Source organism: Rhea pennata, chromosome Z, assembly GCF_028389875.1.
Source record: "Rhea pennata isolate bPtePen1 chromosome Z, bPtePen1.pri, whole genome shotgun sequence".
NCBI lineage: Eukaryota > Metazoa > Chordata > Aves > Rheiformes > Rheidae > Rhea > Rhea pennata.
Genome location: NC_084702.1, coordinates 9,053,557 through 9,071,957, shown reverse-complemented (window position 1 = coordinate 9,071,957; position 18,401 = coordinate 9,053,557). Strand labels below are relative to the sequence as shown.

At 43.8% G+C, this 18,401-nt stretch overlaps 3 protein-coding genes across 5 annotated transcripts in view; 1 reads left to right on the top strand and 2 right to left on the bottom strand.

The window, feature by feature from the left end:
• Nucleotides 1–317, bottom strand: part of NCBP1 (nuclear cap binding protein subunit 1) — a 32,425-nt gene extending 32,108 nt beyond the window's left edge. The window contains exon 1 of the mRNA XM_062600118.1: nucleotides 119–317. Within this exon, the coding sequence (XP_062456102.1) occupies nucleotides 119–152 (34 nt within the window). The 5' untranslated portion in view covers nucleotides 153–317. The remainder of the gene's footprint in view (nucleotides 1–118) is intronic.
• A 257-nt stretch (nucleotides 318–574) lies between these two features.
• TSTD2 (thiosulfate sulfurtransferase like domain containing 2) lies at nucleotides 575–16,475 on the top strand. Its single transcript, XM_062598990.1, has 9 exons — nucleotides 575–714; nucleotides 797–1,083; nucleotides 2,127–2,235; nucleotides 3,852–3,977; nucleotides 6,007–6,112; nucleotides 8,703–8,821; nucleotides 9,414–9,572; nucleotides 10,507–10,645; nucleotides 11,951–16,475. The coding sequence occupies exons 1-9, from the start codon at nucleotides 625–627 to the stop codon at nucleotides 12,208–12,210; spliced, it is 1,395 nt and encodes a 464-aa protein (XP_062454974.1). The 5' UTR covers nucleotides 575–624; the 3' UTR covers nucleotides 12,211–16,475.
• TMOD1 (tropomodulin 1) overlaps nucleotides 15,287–18,401 on the bottom strand; it is a 33,796-nt gene continuing 30,681 nt past the window's right edge. For 2 of the 3 annotated variants that reach the window (XM_062598991.1, XM_062598993.1), the window contains exon 10: nucleotides 15,287–16,898. In XM_062598991.1, the coding sequence (XP_062454975.1) occupies nucleotides 16,834–16,898 (65 nt within the window). In that variant the 3' untranslated portion in view covers nucleotides 15,287–16,833. Of the gene's footprint in view, nucleotides 16,899–17,691; nucleotides 17,758–18,401 lie in introns of all 3 variants that reach the window. The other variant, XM_062598994.1, reaches the window with a different exon arrangement.

Sequence of the window (18,401 nt, the reverse complement as noted above, 5' to 3'; positions counted from 1 at the left end):
CAACACATCTCCCCCCACCACCCATCATCATCATCTCCACCACCGGCGGCCGCCTGCAGGCCCCACCGCGAGGGAACAGGCCGCCCAGAGGCGGTAGCCGCCGCCGCCGGGCGCTCACCGTCGCTCTCATCGCTGTGCCGCCGCCGCGACATGGCGGCGGCGAGGGCGGTTGGCGGCGGCTGGAAGGAGCGCGCGCCCCCCCGCTGCGGCGGGGAAGGGAAAGAGGAGAGGAGCCGAGAGGAGCCGGGAGCCGCGCCGCGCCGCGCCGCGCCGACGAGGAGCGCGGCCCTTCTGCCGCCTGCTTCCGGTCCGCCTCGCCTCTCCTTCCGGGCCAGCAGGCGCGGCGGCACCCCGCCCCCCTCCCCCTCCAGGCCGGAGAGGGCCGGGGAGCCGGGCGCCGCTCTGCGCGCCGCTCTATGGCGCGCGGGCGTGGCCTGGAGGAGCTCCGGGGCGGGAAGGCAGGCGAGAGACAGGCGCGAAGTTGCCGCGCCTGCGCAGAGGCCCCGCCCCGCCCCGCCGCGCGCCGGGCGCTGCGTCCGGTGCCTGGCGCGCGGCGTCTCCCGGGCGACGGCGGCCTCCCCCCACCCCGCGCCACTAACGGCCGTCGGCGCCGCCGCCGCTACGATGGTGCCGGGGGGGGCGGCCGGCGCCGAGCCCCAGCCCCAGCCCGCAGCAGGCGCCGCCAGGAAGCAGCGCGCCCTCGCCCGGAGGAAGGTGAGTGCGCGGCGGCGGGGCCGGGGCCGGGGCCGGGGCCGGGGCCCGGGCCGGGGTGACGAAGGCGCTGTCGTTTTTGCAGGCGTTTTCCCTCTTCGTGAGAGCCAAGGAGGTGGCGGGCGGCGGCGAGGCGGCGCGGTGGCAGTGCTGCGGGCAGGCCTTCCCCGAGCGCGCCGCCGTCCACCGGCACGTCGCCACGCAGCACGCGGCAGAGCTGGCGCTGGCGCTCCAGCAGCAGCAGCAGCAGCGGGCGGCCGGGCCCGGCGGCGGCGGCAGCCCGGCGGGCAGAGGCGGCGGGCCGCAGGGGCGCCCCGAGATGGCGCGGGGGCTCCCGGACACGAGCCATGTGAGCCAGGATGCGCTGACGAGGTAGGCAGAGCCACTGAATCCGCTTTTGTTATTGCTGTGATAGTCATTAATTTTTAAACTATCTTCAGGCCTCTCGGGCTTCCGAGATACAGAACGAGTCTTACCTGCTGTACCTCTTTCTCAGCAGATATGCATGCCTTCCCCCACAGCGTATTTCAGTTCCTTTCCCAGCTGCGCACACCTGTACAAAGCCCCCCAAAATTCCTGCTGTGCTGATGCAGGGGTACATACCTCCCACTTTCTTTTTCTTTCTTTCTTTTCTTAGTGGTACATCAGCAGATCCCACTCTCCAACCTGTGTTTTCCCACATTGTTTTCCCACCTCTGCACTGGTGTTCCGTGCTAGCTGATGCCCGTAAGCAGTCCCTCAGCCAGGAAAGGCACTAACTGGAAAGAGTAAAATAGCAAAGTACAGTCTGCATGATCCCTTTCCCTGCTCTTTCAAGCAGGCTAAAGGTTTGTTAGGTATGAATGAGTAGGCTCAGGAAAATGTTCCTAACTATGAGAGAGGACTGCTTGTGCTGCTCAGAATGGAGCCACGCGCCATATCATTGAAAATTTTAGCGTTTGTTGTTGTTGTTGTACAAGTAGTTGTAACTACTTGAATTCTTATTGTATAAATTTGTCAATTTAAGCAACCATAAGACACTAGGAGCCCAGAAAACAGTTCCTGTATCCTGCATGCTGAAAGAAATCTGAATGCAACATGCTGTAGACCACTGCAGAGATGCCCTGTGCTGCAGAGAGGAATGCACTTTGTAGCTGGCCCCAAGAACTGGGAATGTGGGATCTGTCTTTAGTCTGTATTGCTATATCTTGGAAATGAAGCAAATCCCAAAGTGTTAATTTCTCTCTCTTCCCCTCACCTTGTTCCTCTCTCCTGCTTCCCCTCCTTCTCTGTATACGTATGTTTATATATGTATGTTTCTACAGCTACCAGGAGAAAATTGGCTGCTTTTTGAATTGCTGACAGTAATAACGTGATATTTTTGCACTTTTAACTCTAACATTCTTTTCTGATTTCATTTGTCTTGCTATGGGCAGCAAGGAGGGAAAAGTACTTCTATATTACTGTTACTGTGAGGTGAAGGATCCAGAGAAACTCTGTGCTTGGCAAAGGGCTCTGTGCCAACATCTGCATCTGACTGGCAAGGTGAGGCTTTAAGCAGTATTTGTTTTCTTTACAGAAAAGTGTCATTTTTGCTTAGTGCAGGATGATGTGTCATGTTCACAGCCAAGTTGAAACCTGTGCTGTCAGAGATGAGAAGAACAGAACAGCTGACAACTTGGATTTAACTTTTGGATAGTGTCACTCATTCCTGCAGAGCTGCTTTGTTCTTTTCATTCGCTGGAGACTAGGCCCAAGTTGATCAGCTGGCTCATCTAGCTGGTGCTGCAGGGCTGTGGATGAGGGAGAGCTGTAGCCTTGTGAAGCTGATTTTCTTGAGCTGTCTGTGGGGAGAAAGATTTTTTTCAAGAGGGTGAGTCAGAGCAGAAAACAACTGTCTTTGACTTGTTTTGCAAAGGAGCCTCTCTTTCTGTACCAATGGTGGGAGACTGGTTTCTGTAACCTAAATTTAACCATGAAGGTACACTGGCATCACCCAGCTGCACTACTGATACTGACAGACACCTTTATCTTGGCAGGAGCATCTCCAGTTCTAAATATCTGCCTCACTTCCTCCTCTCAGATTTTCAGTTCCTATATTCTTTTTGCTAATGCCTACTGTGTTGTTTGTGTTTCTTATTTTCAGGCCTGTACTTCCTGCTCTGACTTTTTAGGAGGCTATTCTGAGTGTTTTTTGTCAGCCACTTGTGGCCTACCTCCTAGAAAGTACTGTATATGCTGTGTCTCATTCCTCTGGTACAGGATTGACTGTGCCATCAAAGCATTGTATTCTCTGTCCCTTTCCCGAAGTTTGTTCATTCTTTTTGCTTCCTTTTGCTGTATTTTTTACTTTTCTATATTTCATGAGTTGGGACAGAAATTTCTCATGATATTCTGACTTGGCTAATACATATGCCTCTTGTCTGTGACGTTTTTCCAGAGCTGGTGCTGTTTAAAATAAAACAGATTCAATCTTCTGCATGTGCAAAGCCAGCCTTCCTTATTCAGAAGGGAAGAAAGGAAGGTCCCTTCCTTAGTGTACTGCACAGATCTGAGGGTAAAATACATTAAATTTTGCTCAAATACCTTACCTGGTGTGTGTCCCCCCCAAGATAGGCACAGCATTTGCCTTTCAAAACATTTTTTTCTTAGTGCTCTTTAATTCAGTCATTTTATTTCAACATCTCAGATATTTTTCTTCATTTCTGTCAGTGCTGTAGATAGTATTAAATCTCAATGTGAGTCATTTTATGTGCAATATTAGGCATATTAACATTTTCCTTCTAGCTACCTGGGCACAATGCCATTGTTCTGCTTGGGCAGACCTCCTGTGGGAATTTTAACACTGATTACAGGATTCACTTGTTAACCAGTCATCATTTCTCTGCTTATTTTACTTTCTTTTTCCTGACTTTCTCGCTGTTTTTCTTAAGAAATGGCCCAAAAGTGATTAATAAATATTTTTTTCCAGTTTTCTTTTATTATGTTTTTTCTGCTTAACTTCACTGTAATTGTTTTCCATACCTTTCTTCTTCAGTTGTCTCTTTTGTAAACACGTTTCTGTGTCTGCCTTTTGTAAGCTGGTCATATATTGCTACTCTCACTGTGATCTCTTTCTGCTGTTATCAGACCTTAACCCCAGCTTGTCCTCCTGGTTCCAGGTACGAGTTGCTTCAGAGGGAATTAATGGAACAGTTGGTGGAAGCAAAGTAGCTACTAACCTCTACATTGAAGTTATGCTCTCCCAGCCACTGTTCAAAGACATTTTGTGTCGAGATGATTTCAAGGTATGAGAAAACAATTTCTATGTAGACATACAGGATGCTTAATCTTTGAGAAATAAGCTCATTGCTTCTTCAAAGTAGCCCTCTGCGGTGTGAAAGAAATTGCATAAAGCTCTAGCACTTCTCTTCTGCTATCATGGATCTATGGTAGGGATTTCTAAACTTGATTTGTTTAGGTACCTCTGCCAGTGAAAGCAGCAGTGGCAGTTAGCAGCAGCAGCTACAAGCTTTGGCAGCTATGAGTATGGCTACAAAGTCATGCAGGCTGCACACAGGTAAAGGAGGAGCCATGCTCCAGTTCCACCGTTTGTTACCAGATTTTTACTCGAACTTGACTGCTGAAATCCAAGCATCACAATTTACGCTCACCTCTACAAAACATTTACATATACTCCTCTTCACTCTGTTGTGAGATCCTGGCCTAGAAGCCTACTGGTTTAGGTTCATGTGGGCTTTGGGATCCTTATAGATGCGCTGTCAGTTCCACAAATCAGATGTTTGATTGTATATTTTCTTTAGAAAACATCTGATTTGTGGAAAAACACTCTCTCTGACTCTTTTAAAGAAAATATACAGTCAGAGTCAGAGAGAGAGAGTTTTTCCCTGCTATAGTTAGATTAGACTAGAGTGACCAGAAGGAGAGTCGGATGCTAATGTCTGCCGTCTCTGAGTGCATGTGCTGTCTTCATATGGTGATGGCAGGTGTAGCTGGCACTGCATGGTATTCTGGAGGGCTTTTGTTTCTCCAGGTTACTGCATTTTCTGAGGGAAAAAAATGCTTCTTTATTTAGTATTGTTGTCTTTCAGGCACTTATTTATAGTGGATATTATTTAATTTCCATAAATAACCAAATTAAAGAGAGTTAGTGGAACTCACAAAGCTAAAATCCCTCTGTAGAACTGCGATGTTGGTTCAGTCTTAGCTCTTTAACTGTCTTCTGTGCTTGTCTGAAGGTAATCCAGTCTGTTAGTTATGTGATGTGTAGATGTGAAGATGAAACAGGTGGACTTATCTCAGCCTTGGCAAAATCTCAAACCAAAGCTCATGCATTAGTACATGTTATTTTTTTGTTTCACAGTTCATCTGTACTGTATATACAAGTAAGTGAGGTTTGAGTTTCCTGTTCCCAAAGGACAGGAGGGCAGAGCAGTGAAAAATGAGCTTTCAACTATGAAATATTCAATGGCCACTATAATTGCTGGAATTTGATTTTAGTGAGAGCTGAACTAGTGCTGCACAGCATCACACTCTCATATTTGTTTATATATTTAGTAGTGCCTAAATTGTGTCCGTGGCTTGGCCCTGCAGAAATTCTTGCTTCCTATCCCCTGCAGTTATGGTGCTTGCCAAAAAGGGATTGCCAAGACCCTCAAAGGGAAAATCCTGTACATGAGCTTGTTGGGAGTTCAGGATCCACAGCTTTAATATTTTAAGCCTGACTAATCTACCCTGTGTCTGTTTTAAGCCCATGAAGGACTGCAATTCCCTTCACACATGAAATGACAGGAGGCATAGCTGTGCTTTATTTCAGGGATCAGAAGGGCTGAAGAGAACTGCAGAGCCCAGATGTGTCAGCAGGATCGGTTTCTGGAAAGGATTATTTATTTAAGTGAATATATGATTAAAAAAACTTTTATTCTGTTGGGGTCAGCATATTCAGTAACATGTCTTTCTTATGATAGGTGCTAATGACATTTTCCGACTAGGTAGTCTCTAGGTCTGTTCGCTATTTGATTAGTGCTGCTAGGACTGGACCTGGTGCCAAAACAGAGCCCATCTCATCCACTCAACAATCACTGGGCCAAAGACACCTGTCTCTTGGGTCATGGTCAGGGCTACTCCGTGACCCTGGATGTAGGAGTTTTGATCTTGGCAGAAGACACATTTCTTTGCCTCAGACAATAGAGTATGCCTGTCATACTCTATTGAAGACTTAGAAATTAGAAGTGCACTAGACTGTGTTTCAGTGGATAGTCATTGGTCCTGATGGCTAGAACATTTCAGTGGATTGTTTTGTGCTTAATTTCCTAGAGCAGTGCAGGAGGAGCTCACTGTTTCCCAGACCTTCGAGTTGGAGTATTTGAAGAAATTGTACCTATGGGCATTGATCCAAAAAAAGTCTCCTATAAAGAAACTGGTAAGTTGATTTGAAAAATAAAACCTCTCATCCACGTGAGAGGTAAGTGAAGATAAAGTGCTTTCTGCAAAAACATTTCCTTGTGCACAGTGGCCAGGACACAGGAGAAGTAGATAATGGAAATTAGTCTGGTTTTGCTAGTCAGAGTAACTGGTGCAGAAAATTTACTGGCCCAGATTTTGGTTTCTAAGTGTTTAGCTGCTTCAAAAAGTTCAGAATTAACCATGTGTTTTGTGCCAAACTGTAGTAGTTCAAGCAGTATCAACAAGGTAATCACCTTGTTTTGGGGTAGCAGTGTTGTGCTTTAGGGAATATGTTATTGGATGGCTGCTAAAGGTAAGGTGAAATTATCTGTAATGATTAGGAAAGACATTTCAATGCAAGGATATATTTGTATTTGTTCTAAATATTCTTTAGATGCTTGAAACAGCTCAGAAGTGATACAGAGCTCCAATGTTCTGTCATTGTGGTTAGCCTGCATTAAGAACCAAGCTGTGTAGGAAATGCTTCCCTTGGAGCATTCCAGTGTATTCAGTGGATTCTGGAGCCCTAGAAGGCAGGAGCTGTGCTCTGTTTTGAGAAAATGTAGCATCCCACTGGCACTTACAGTTGAGAAGGTACATGGTCCTAAATTAGGCACTACTGACTTAGCCTTGCTTCTGTTGAAATTAACAGCCCTGTTCCTGTTACACTGAAGCAGAACCAGGTTCTGAATGAGCTTCTGTCTGTCTGCCTGACACAAGTTGCACCTTCTACCTGTAACACCTTAGAATGGATTATGCCTGACAGGGAGTAACTAGATACTCAGCTGCTTTCGGTACACTTATATAGCTGGTAAGCAAGAGCACAACAAATAACAGCAGAACAGTTTTTAGGCATTTTTCACAGCAAGAACATTGTCAGTGGTAAATTTTTCCCACATTATTTACATTTTCCCCATATTTTTCAGTAGTTTGGCAGTGGAATACTTCTTTTCCATTGTTTAACGATTGGAGAGGTTCTTTCCTTTCTTGTCTTTTTCTTTCCTTATATTTTTCAGCATTTTGTGAAGTTGGTTCCCATTATTTTGACCATTTATAGAGTTTTTTTTTTTTAATAAGGTAGGAGGCCTGGTGGGGAGAGTGTTATTTGTTTTTCAGTGCGTTCAGTGTCCTCAGTCCTGAGCAATCTAATCATAGTTGATCCTGCATTGAGTAAGAGATTTGACTAGAGACCTCCCAAGGTCCCCACCAGCATGAATTGTTCTGTGGTCTAGTCTTGCACTGAGACTTTTCGGCAGGGGATTCACCTGTGCTGGGACGATTGACAGAAGTTAGAACTGGCAGAATATTTAGGCCAATTCCACTGAAACATGCAATGCATCATTTGTCTGCGTGCAGTCCCATTTAATGTCTTGGTTACTTTCCAGGCACAGAGAGATCAATATGAACAGTGAACATGGCAAGGTCTCACAGCTGTATTGTCCAAAGTATTTTGGCATTACAGTGTAATCTACTTTCTCAAGAAATTGGCAGTCCTGAGCTTGACTCTTACATGAGACATCTGAATTAGTGTGGAACGAAATATAGAGGAAGAGAGGTGACTTCTGTCCTTCAGTAATGGAAGTAGATATGTACCTTTGTCAAGATATGCCCTTCCTCTGCAGTGGGTTTAGTACTCTGAATGCTGGGCTTCTGGTAATTTAGGTCTTAATATCTTTCTGGCAGGGATTTCTCCTGGAGAGAATGATGTCTAGATTATTTCAATGCTGCTGTGAAATATTTGTCACCTATTTTACTTCCAAGATCAATTAATATTTAATGTTGATGTAAGACTAATCCTGCAGCTTACAGTTCTCACCACAGTATCAGGAAAATGAGGTTAAAGGTTAAATTCTCTCTCTCTTTCTCTCTGAAGAAATATTTCATTATTTCTTCGGATTGAAGCAAGTCTGACAAAAGATGAAAGAAATTCTGCTCCAGAACAGGTGCAGAAGGTAGTTCTATGGCAGGTGGAGCATTTGGCTAAGATACTCAGGCAAGAGCCTGTGGCTTGAGTGAAATCATAATGTCAAGCATTCCTCCAGTATCGTCAAATTCTTTAGCTCTCTGGTTACTGGGTACTTCAGGGAGTATCAGACCTCACTTCTTTTCCTCAAAAATCAGAAATGGCACTTGCAAGCTGAGTTAAAGTTGCACTGAAACTAGCACAGACTTAACAAAAATTTTCCTTTTTGATCAACTGAGACAAATTTCATTGGGGAAAAAGGTTTCTGCATAGCTTTCTGTGCATCCACAAAGCAGATGTGATGAAAAACAAGTAAAGAAGGCAGAAGTTTGTTTGTTTGTTTTAGAGGTGTAAGAGTTGCTGGGGGGCATAGTGAAGATCATACAGTTTGCTTTTCTTTCTGTCACCTAGAACAGTGTTGCGCTTCCTTTCATTCACCAACAAGAAGCTAAACATGGATAGACTTGCTGGTTGAGGCTGAGATGACAAAATTGTGTGAGCAGACATAGTTGGAAATCTGAGGAGAATCTGAATCAGTGAGATCTTCTGCAGTGTTGCATTTTAGTTCTATTTCTCAAAACTTTTTTCTCCTTTTTTTTTTAAGGAATCCATCTATCCCCTCAGGAATTTCACAGAGAAGTAGAACAATATTTGTCTCAGGCCAATCAAGGACAAAGTGATACTATCTTACTGGACTGTAGGAACTTCTATGAAAGTAAAATAGTAAGTTGTGTTTGTTTCTTACAGTGTGTTACAGGTCTTGGGGGAAGCACTTTGCATTGTGGGTGTGTGACCTTACTGGGAAGAGGAGTTTGTATTGACTGGAACACGTACAAAGTTTAGTTTGGTAATGCAGATTATACTGAAGCAATGCAAAACCCTGCCCAGCAACACACAGTAGAGCTTGCCTGGCTGACTGTTTATACAGCTTGAGGCAGGAAAGGGAGCAAGTGGTCCATACAACATCAGCAGTGGATTCTATATAGTCTGAAGTAAAAGTAACGTGAGTTGTAAAGATATATTCCAGTCTTTTTGCCTTCTCCCATATGTCAAAAAGGGGGCATCCTGCTCTAGTTCTGTTCTAGTGAGCACCCTCTGTATATTTGGATGAGGAGAAATGCCGTGCCTGAGGAATCCTCTTATGGATTTTAACAGATATTTTGATACATAAATGCTGTTGAGGAACTGCCTAAAGCAGCTGCAGTGAGCTGGATGTTCTGGCCCAAAGGTTTGTTACTTCCTCTGGTTTGAAATGCAGGCCTTGGCATGTAAGTCAGCCTGCATTCAGCTGCATGGCTATCTTTTGTTGTTCCAGGGACATTTCCAGGGCTGTCTGGCTCCAGATATCAGGAAATTCAGCTATTTTCCCAGCTATGTAGATGAAAACCTGGAGCTTTTTAAAAACAAGCGTGTCCTGATGTACTGCACGGGAGGGATCCGCTGTGAAAGAGGTTCTGCTTACCTGCGGAGCAAGGTGAGATGTCACTGTGAGGGCACAAGTGTCGAGGAGCTGAGACTGCTTTGAGAGCAGCTGTCTTTTCTATTGCTGGCAAATTCTTGTGGAGCATAAACTGCTCAGTGTGGGGAGATGAATGTCTCTGATACAGGTTTGCCTTGTGCTTCCTGCCAAGGACATAGGTAGTCTAACACAGCTGAGAAATATGAATGAACTACAGTTTCAGCAATGATTGCTGTGTGAAAAGCTACATAATCCATTTGCTGAGAAGAGATATTTGAAAGTTTGCCCTGACCATTGTTGTAGTGTTTTAGGAATGCTTGAGAGCATTTCGTAGTGCTTTTGTACCCTTGCCTACAAGCTCTGTCTAGGTTATGCTCTGTGGTTGTTATGGCACAGCTTGAGCATTTCAGAGCAGTGAAGATCAGCCAGTCGGCACTTTCCCAGTGTCGTGGAATTAAATCCAGCACACTGCATTGTCCTAATTCACTTTCCATCCCACTCTTTCCCTCGGTCCTTCCCTCATAGGGTAAGGGAATAGCACAGCTATATGTTCTCCAGAAATTTAAACCTTCATCCTTTTGCAGTTACACCATTGAGAAATTCTGTTTCTGTCAACAGAAGCTCGCTACATAGAACCAGAATAAGCAGTGGTTCACAGAGGTTCAAAGCATTTTCTCTGTGATGCAACAAACCTCTAACAGCTGGGGAGGTTACCTGCCTATTTCTGAACTGCACGTTTAGGCTCATGTCAGCAAGCCAGCATTGTGAGAGCAGCTATTAATTTCAAGTGATGCTGGCTGGAGTTGTGGGCACACGTGGTGCTATTTGGTCACTGAAAAGCTGCTTCTTCTCCCTGACCTGTGGTGTTTTCAGCATTTGCTTTGGGCACTGTGGCACAAGCCTGTTGCCACAGTTTCCTTGAGTTTTTTTGCTAATATGCTTTGAACAGGCAGTGTGCAGAGAGGTTTACCAGCTCAAAGGTGGGATTCACAAGTACCTGGAAGAGTTTCCAGATGGATTCTACAGAGGGAAGCTGTTTGTGTTTGATGATCGTTACGCCATTTGTTCCAATGAAGATATCATCTCAGGTAGGACTAAATACGTTTGTCCCAGCAGAAGGCTGGGACTCTGTTGCAGTGGTTGCCGTAGAGATGTCTTGGTCAGGGGAGCGAAACTGGCCAATGTAGTTCTTCCTCTTACTCACTTTGGTGTTCTAGGGCTGCCACTTTTTGTAATGGCCACCAGCTGTATGGCTTTAACATCTAAAATGCAAATAAGAGCAAAGGAATCACTAAACAGAATTCCCTAAAGCTAGGACAATAGAAAGATGCATCCTCTGCAGAATGGCCACTATTATGAGCCATCAGCCCCTAGAAGGCATCAAGTGCTACTGCCTTTGTTACCCACTTGTTGCCCATAGTGCTGATCAGGCTGTGGTTGGCTAAGTGACCAAAGCATTAAACAATTCTGCTGTCAATGGTGTTTCCTTCAGTAGTCTCACAGAACACTAGAAAAGATTGCCAGGCTTTGGAAAAGTGGTGGCATTAAACTCTACAGCACTTAGCTGTTTTGTGTTTTAAAAGTTTCTGTGGCTTGTAGGATTCTAGTGCCCTCTAGCTGAAATTGTTAAGAATATTGCCCTGTCTTCTGGCTAGGTTAGCTCTTCAGCTATTTCAACCGAAATATTTGTCATTGTCTTTTCAGTTGCCAGGTACAAGTAGAAAGAACTTGGCTCCAGCCTTTTTTCAGGAATCAGTGCCTTTTTTTCCCCACTAAATGGGCAACTTCTTAAGCACAACGTCTCATTTTTCTTCTGCATTTACTATATTCACCTTGAAGGTATCTGACTTGGCACAGACACAGAACATACTCTGATATATCACAGCCATCCATACAGAAGTATTAAAGGGGAAGTGTTGGGGCAGGCACCTTCTTGATGGTGCAGCTGGATTATGAAAAAAACTTTCCATTAAAGGTTAAGTCTTGCCTGATGCTATGCAAGGACTGTACCAGGACTGCAAAGTACACCCTATACACATAAGCCATTGCTTTCAGATGGAAGCAGGTCTCATGGTCTTTCTTTCTCCAACAGGCAGTGTCCTGGGTCCTAGTTAGCCACCAGCCTATCCTTTTTGCTCCCTTGGTAGCAAGAATTTGTAAATCTGTTTGATCTGAACTAGAGGAAGCAGTAGCACTCACTCTGTCCCATGAGGCAGGTTGTCCTTAGCTTTTGATGTCAAAACCAAAGTTCATCTAAAAATGAGCCAGGTTCTAGAATACAAGGCTGGAGCAGGAATAAAGTGGACGATGGTTAGCCACTTGTATGAGAGACTGTAGCAAAGGGGAACAAGATGGGGCAATGTGGATCTTAACTTTGCTTCTCCTCCCTTCAGCATGCAGATACTGTGGGACGCTGTGGGACCAGTATAAACTTTGTTCCAGCCAGCACTGTCGGCAGCTTGTTCTGACATGTCCAAGTTGTTGCAAGAAAGGGCTTACAGCTTGCTGTCCTGTTTGTCAAGAGAAAGAGCTTAAGGTGACTTCAGATGCTTCAGGAGAGGCACTTAAGGAGGAATGTGAATGTACAAGGAGACGGCCAAGGGTACCTATTGAACATATCTCACAAAGTGCACTGGATACAGGAAGAAATTAAGCTGTTTATTTAGCTAGTTTCACATCTCACACTTGTGTTAATGGGAGGGACTTGATCCCCCCCCCCCCCCCCCCCCCCGTTATTGCAATTTGGTTTGGATATCACAATAATTTGTTAGCTTGGAAAGTCTGCATTTATGTTGAGTATGCCCTGAAAACTATCCACTACTTGAGTGTAAATTACCAGAGTTGGCTGCTCACCATTGCTACAGGATTTTTCTTCCTACATACAGTCTTGCACCATACTTCTGTCTTGGGGATTTTGCAGAAATTATTTGTTGGGGACACAGTTGTTCACAGTTCAAGAGAAACTGAAGAGACTGAAGAACAATTCCATGCTCTTCCCCCTCTAACGTATGGATGTGCGTGCATGGAGGTGGATCTGTCTGACTTCTTTATTGATGGTGCAGCTTCAATAGCTAGTGCTAGGGTGATGAAGACAGCATATGTTTTAACTTCTGGGTGTGAGAAGATTAGACTTGCTTTATACCAGTGTGAAGCAAGGGGTATTTACCCTGAAGTCATTGACTTGACTCCCAAGTAAAACCAGTTAAAGGCAAGGTGAGGACTCCTGTCTTTGCTCCAGCTAAGGCAGAGTGTGTACACTGCCCACATATACTATCTGCCCAGCCTTACTTTTTGTGTAAAACCTGTGGGACCAACAGCAAAAGTAACCCTCATTGTGATGCTCTGCCTCTGTGGGAATTGTTGATATCCCTCAGCCTGCCTGTATGTGAAATAACCAGGGCCCAGCTCTGCTTGCACTAGAAAAAAAATCAACTTGAAGCATGCTGAAATTGAGACACTCAGAGAAGAGCAAGAGAGACTGCCAAAATACCAGTGTTAGGGCGCTAGAAACGAATGCTGGCGTCTGTGCCTAAACACCAGCAACCCCTATAAGGAGACTGCCAGATCATTTATCCAAGCTAAATAATCCGTGATTTGGGGAGCATTTCTGCTTTGTAAACATGGACTGAGTTTTTTAAAAGCTGTGAGATATTCATGAGTTTTCCAGTTTATGTTAACAGGGAAATTGTCTCTGACTTGGAATCCATAGCTTATGAGCTCAAAATGCTGCCTGTGGCTTTGTGTGCCTGATGCTGTAGAATGTACTGAAAGGTTTTATTTTTTTACTGAAAGTGTGGATGATGTTTCAAGGATTTTTTTTTCCAATCATGACACTTACTCTACTTTTTGGTACTAAGTCATTAGGAAATCAAAATCAGTTACTTTTTAATTTCTATCGGCAACTGCTTTTCAAGACATGAAAACAATTTACTCAGGTTCCCACAGTTGCTTAGTGTCAGTTAGGGCAATGTTATTTTAACATAGGTTGTAACCTTCTTCTGCAGTGCTACAAATTCAGCATGGTCTCACTGGTGACTAGACTGGCAGCTAAAGACAGGGGCACTGGTTCTATTAAAGCCATTGCAAGGAATTTCTTCTTACTTCCAGTGTTGCCAACATGAGCAGCTGTTCAACCGTGGTCTTTATAATGGTTCCTTGCATGAAGCAAGACTTGAAAACTAATGAATGCCTACTTTGGGAATCTTTCCAAGATGGCATTTAGAAAACTAGAGAAGTAATTAGAAAACTCCCATCAGTAACATCTTCAGCAGAAAACCTGGCAAGATCCAGACTCTCCTACCACCTTTCCTCCCAAACTCGGCTAGCCAGCTTACCTGAGCGCTTTTGAGAACTGGATTTGTGGCAAACCATGTAAGCTCCACTTGCAGGCCTGGCCTAGAACACTGATAAAAGTGCCCTAACTTGCATTTTGTGCTGCATCTCTTTTCAGGTATTAGGCCAAAAAGCCCACCATATTAGAATTTAATCTATCAGCAAGTCTGGAACACTAATTCATTTGGAAGGCTGTTTTAATATAATTTCTCAGTACAGAATGGCAAGTAGGTAGACTACCTTTTATATGTAAGATTGACATTACTAAGATGATAAATAACTTCTAGTGCTTCCGTTATTACTTTTGAAGTATTGCACAAATACTTTTCATTTGTATGTCAGAGGCCCTTAATTCTACAGAAGAAAGTGCTGAAACCTAGCTAACCGTCTGTCACATAGTAGCTTGGTTACAAGGTACAGTTCTACTGAGAGCTCCTAGCATGTGGACAGTCTACCTCAAAGGCAGAAGAAATGAGCCATAGGACCTATTAGAAGGGTTTAAGAATCAATGGATGGAGCCCCAAACAGCCAAGTTTCTTCAGCTGCAGAGATGGGAGGAGAGGAATGAGATGCATCCTTCGACTCTCTGCATATCAGCCTATGATCAGTTTTTGTATACTGCCCTCTGTCTTACTTTTGTCGAATTAATACAAGTAAGTGCAAAATGTGAAATACCGTATGCTGAGACCCAGGCACTTTGGCTGTAATACCTTAGAGGAGGCATGTTAGCATTGTACGGCATTGCTGCAGGAGAGGCAGGAGTTAAGCAGGACTGTCTGATTGCAAGAGGCTACAGTCACAAAACAGCCTTTTCCCCTTTTCCTGAAGAGCTGCTTGGATGAAACAGGAATCTGTTTGTTCTTATGCATCAGTGTTTTGTAGCTTGATGCCTTTTACCACAAAGCCTGATGCTTCTCAGTGCAGCCTCATTGCTGCTGCACAGCTCTCATTTTAGTTGCATTCTCTCACTTGCAGCTCTGTGAGGATCAGCTGAGGACCCTGGAGCCATCTCATTAACTGTGAAGTCTCTATACATTTGGACTGCTTAATTAATTCATTTTGATGCTGATACAGCAACAAGGATGAAAAGGTTTGGGTGTTCTGTTTTAAGGGCTATTTTAGTTTCATTCAAGACAAAATACTGTTGTCAGTTTTAAGGTAGTTCTCCCTGTCAGGTGGTTGCATCTCCTTGCATGTCTGATTTTATTACTGCCATCAGCATTTCCCAGCATAAGATACATTTATTTTCTTTTTAAGCCAGTGGGAGAGCTGAGCTAATTCCATGCAAATTTGAGTGTATGGCTTAGCTGAAACTCTGTGGCTTTGGTTTGATATTTTAGTTGACTGTTTAAAGTTCTTGGAGTGAGTATGACAGGAAGGAGCTAGCTGACTGCTGGTTTGATTTTGTTTATTTTTTATTTTTTTTTTTAAATCATGCCCTTCTGTACACTTCATCTTCTGAAACAGAATTTAGGGAGAAGAAGGAAGCTGTAGTGAAGCATTTTATCTGACACTGCTGACACATTTATTAAGATATGAAAAGTAACAGATATGTTTCCCACATTGTTGACAATATAATGTCATTGGTCAGAGCTAAATCCTCTGTGGTATTTGTGCACAAGCTCTGTTGAAATCTGTGGGACTTTTGCTGGAGTATGCATAAAGGCTGCTGAATACGCTTAACAGATGTGTGCAGACAGATTTCTAGTAAGTGAGAACGTTTGCTAGGACATATTGTCATCAGAGTAAGAATAAGGCTTTGGTATGACAGCACTTCTGTCAGGGTGACTTCCTATCAAACAGAATTCTATCCAAGTCCACAGCAGGAGTTTTGGATGGGATAGTCCTGGGTCTCATCCACTACATGTCCGGGAGCTATGTAAGCCTGTGGGGAATTCCTCCTGGGCTAGATTAAGGGTAGTAGACCTTCTAACAGAAAAGTGTCTGAGTGTGCACAGAAGTTCAGAGTCAGGATATTTCAAGTAACACCTTTGCTATGGCACACTGTTTAGTGCTGCATTTATGTAGATGTGAGGGATGGTCACAGGAGAAAGTCTCTAGTAGAATAGTGTTTAATTAATTGGCAACGTCATTAGGCAGAACAGCAAAGAGTAAGGATTTAATATATTTGTCTGGCAAGGCTCTAGACATGTTTTTAACATTTTGAAATTGAAGGTGGTGGGGGTTGGAACAGAGGACTCTGGTCTGCTGGTTAGTTTGGCCATCTCTGTGGAGTTAGGATTCACATCAGATCCCTAATGGAAGAAGTTTTACTCAGGCACGCATTGGACTGGAGGATATTAAACAATCCATCCTAGAGTGCTCAGTTTTTGAGAATCCATTATTTTGTAATTAGTGGCCTTACGTTCCTTTTAATCTGGGGGGGGAGGGGAATCAATCTTTTTTTTAAGAAATGGGGATACATTGAAACAGCATCTCCACTAACTGACTCAGCAAAAGTTGGTAAAAATTCCTTACATTAACTATATTTCAGGACAGTAGAAGTGCTCATTAAACTAGTTGCTTCTCTATAGTTACTTGAGATCAATTTGAAAAAAAATAAAGTTTTTTTTAATACTTCTATAATTTGTGTGGAACAGTAGTATTTTTCACTCATGCATACCACATCCTAACTATATGAAACACCGTGCAGGAAATTTATAGAAAAATTAGGTTAATTAATAGTCACTTTTTCACTGGGATGTACTCTAAAACAAGATTGCTTAAAATTGGCAGGTTGTTACTGGCTTGAATAGTTTCCAGCTCTAAAGAAAACACCAACAGTCCTACTGGATAAAATCTTCAACTACAGCCACTAGTTAATTTAAACTCTTAGTGCATAACACAGAACCGAGTCACCACAAATACTCTGTCAAGGCACTTGTTGCCTTTAGATTTCCACAGTGTTGTGCAGATCACCAGGAATGGCCTTCGTAGCCAGGAACTACACGCCAGTTCTGCACTTGGGAAAAATAGGCCCATTCAACTCTGCAAGTCTTCTCTTCCTCACTGAAAAAGAAGAGAAAGAGGAATCAGTTATGGCAGTGGAAACATGTGGAAGGCAGGCCTACCCCTTGTGAAAAGGATCTCAGAGACATACATTCTGCCAGGAAGAAAAAGAATAGCATGAGCTTCTGAGTTCCTGCCTTGAGCAGGCTTTTGGTTTGGTTTGGGTTTTTTTGAGCATTTTAGACTTCAGCATTTTAAAGGAAGTAAGTTGAAATTTCTGTCCCTATAAATTCTGTGGCTAGAAGTTATTTTCAGCCATACCTTCCGTTATTATACAGTCAATTTTATTTCACTCAGTTGTCTTTGTAATCTGTGTGGCTACAGCATCCCTGTTACAAGGCATCTAATACTGACTGATGTGGAGATAGCAGGAGAGAGATGCCACAGGGTTTCCTTTGCCAATTTTTCCCTGTGGTGTCCTCTCAACTAAGAAACAATGGATTTTTTTTTATCTGAACCTCTGATTTCAGCCTCCAGTCTTGACCATGGTTAACGTGGTGAAAGCAGTCTTATAGCTTAATTTGGAGGCTCTGTCTGCTTCAACCATGATTTTTCAAGAAGTATTTGCAAGGAAAAAAAAAAGAAAAAAGCTGGAAAGAGGATGCAGAAATTAGTTCCTGAGAAAAAATATAAAAGCCTTCACAGCCAGTTTGGACAGGGCATCTTAAAGAACAGAAGCTAGAGGACCATGACCAAGTTCTGGTAGGATCAGGTGATAGCAGGGGAGAGCACCGGAGTGGCACAGAAGCAGAGAGCTGTTGCTGACAGGGAAGAAAATAAAGTTTTTCTATACTTATATGTTGTCCAGGTGTAGAGCTGAGAAGCTATTGCCAGACACCATCACACCGATGAATGCGAGCTGTAAACAAGAACCAAATCAGACATAATGCAGATCTTTTAAGAGTCAAAGAGGCAAACTGCACAGCTGCTACATGGAAGGCCATGTTGTGACTCTCCTCTAGTTTGAAGCAGGAACAATTAAAACACTAGCTCTGTGTATCTTTCAGATGATTGCTATGTATGCTGCGGACTCTGCGTTCCTATGAAGCCTGCTGTGCTCCGAAAGGCAGAAAACAGCAAGCCCTTTCTGGAGCGGCTTTCTACTGACCCAAAGTGCAAAAGCAGCCAGAATGAATGGCAATATAGAGTGAACTGTGGTATCAGTATTCGTGGTCACTGAGGAGCTGGCACGTAGCTCTACATGTGGCCATGCTGCCCTAAGAGCATGGTACTGGCTGAAGCCAGCAGTTTGTTTTTTTAAACATATTTATCACCTATCTGATAGCCACTTAAAGCTATTTTGCTGTGGCTTTCAAACCTGAAGCTGAACCATGAAGGACCAGAAGAGACTGGTAAAGTATGCAGGGCCAGTTTACTGTCATTTCTTCATGACTGGTATTTATATGTATGTTAGGTCTTTTATGAGTCACCCTCTGCCTCTTAATCAGACCTTTTCCCATGTGTCTTACCGACATCATCAGTGCTGGTAGTGGGAAGGCTCCC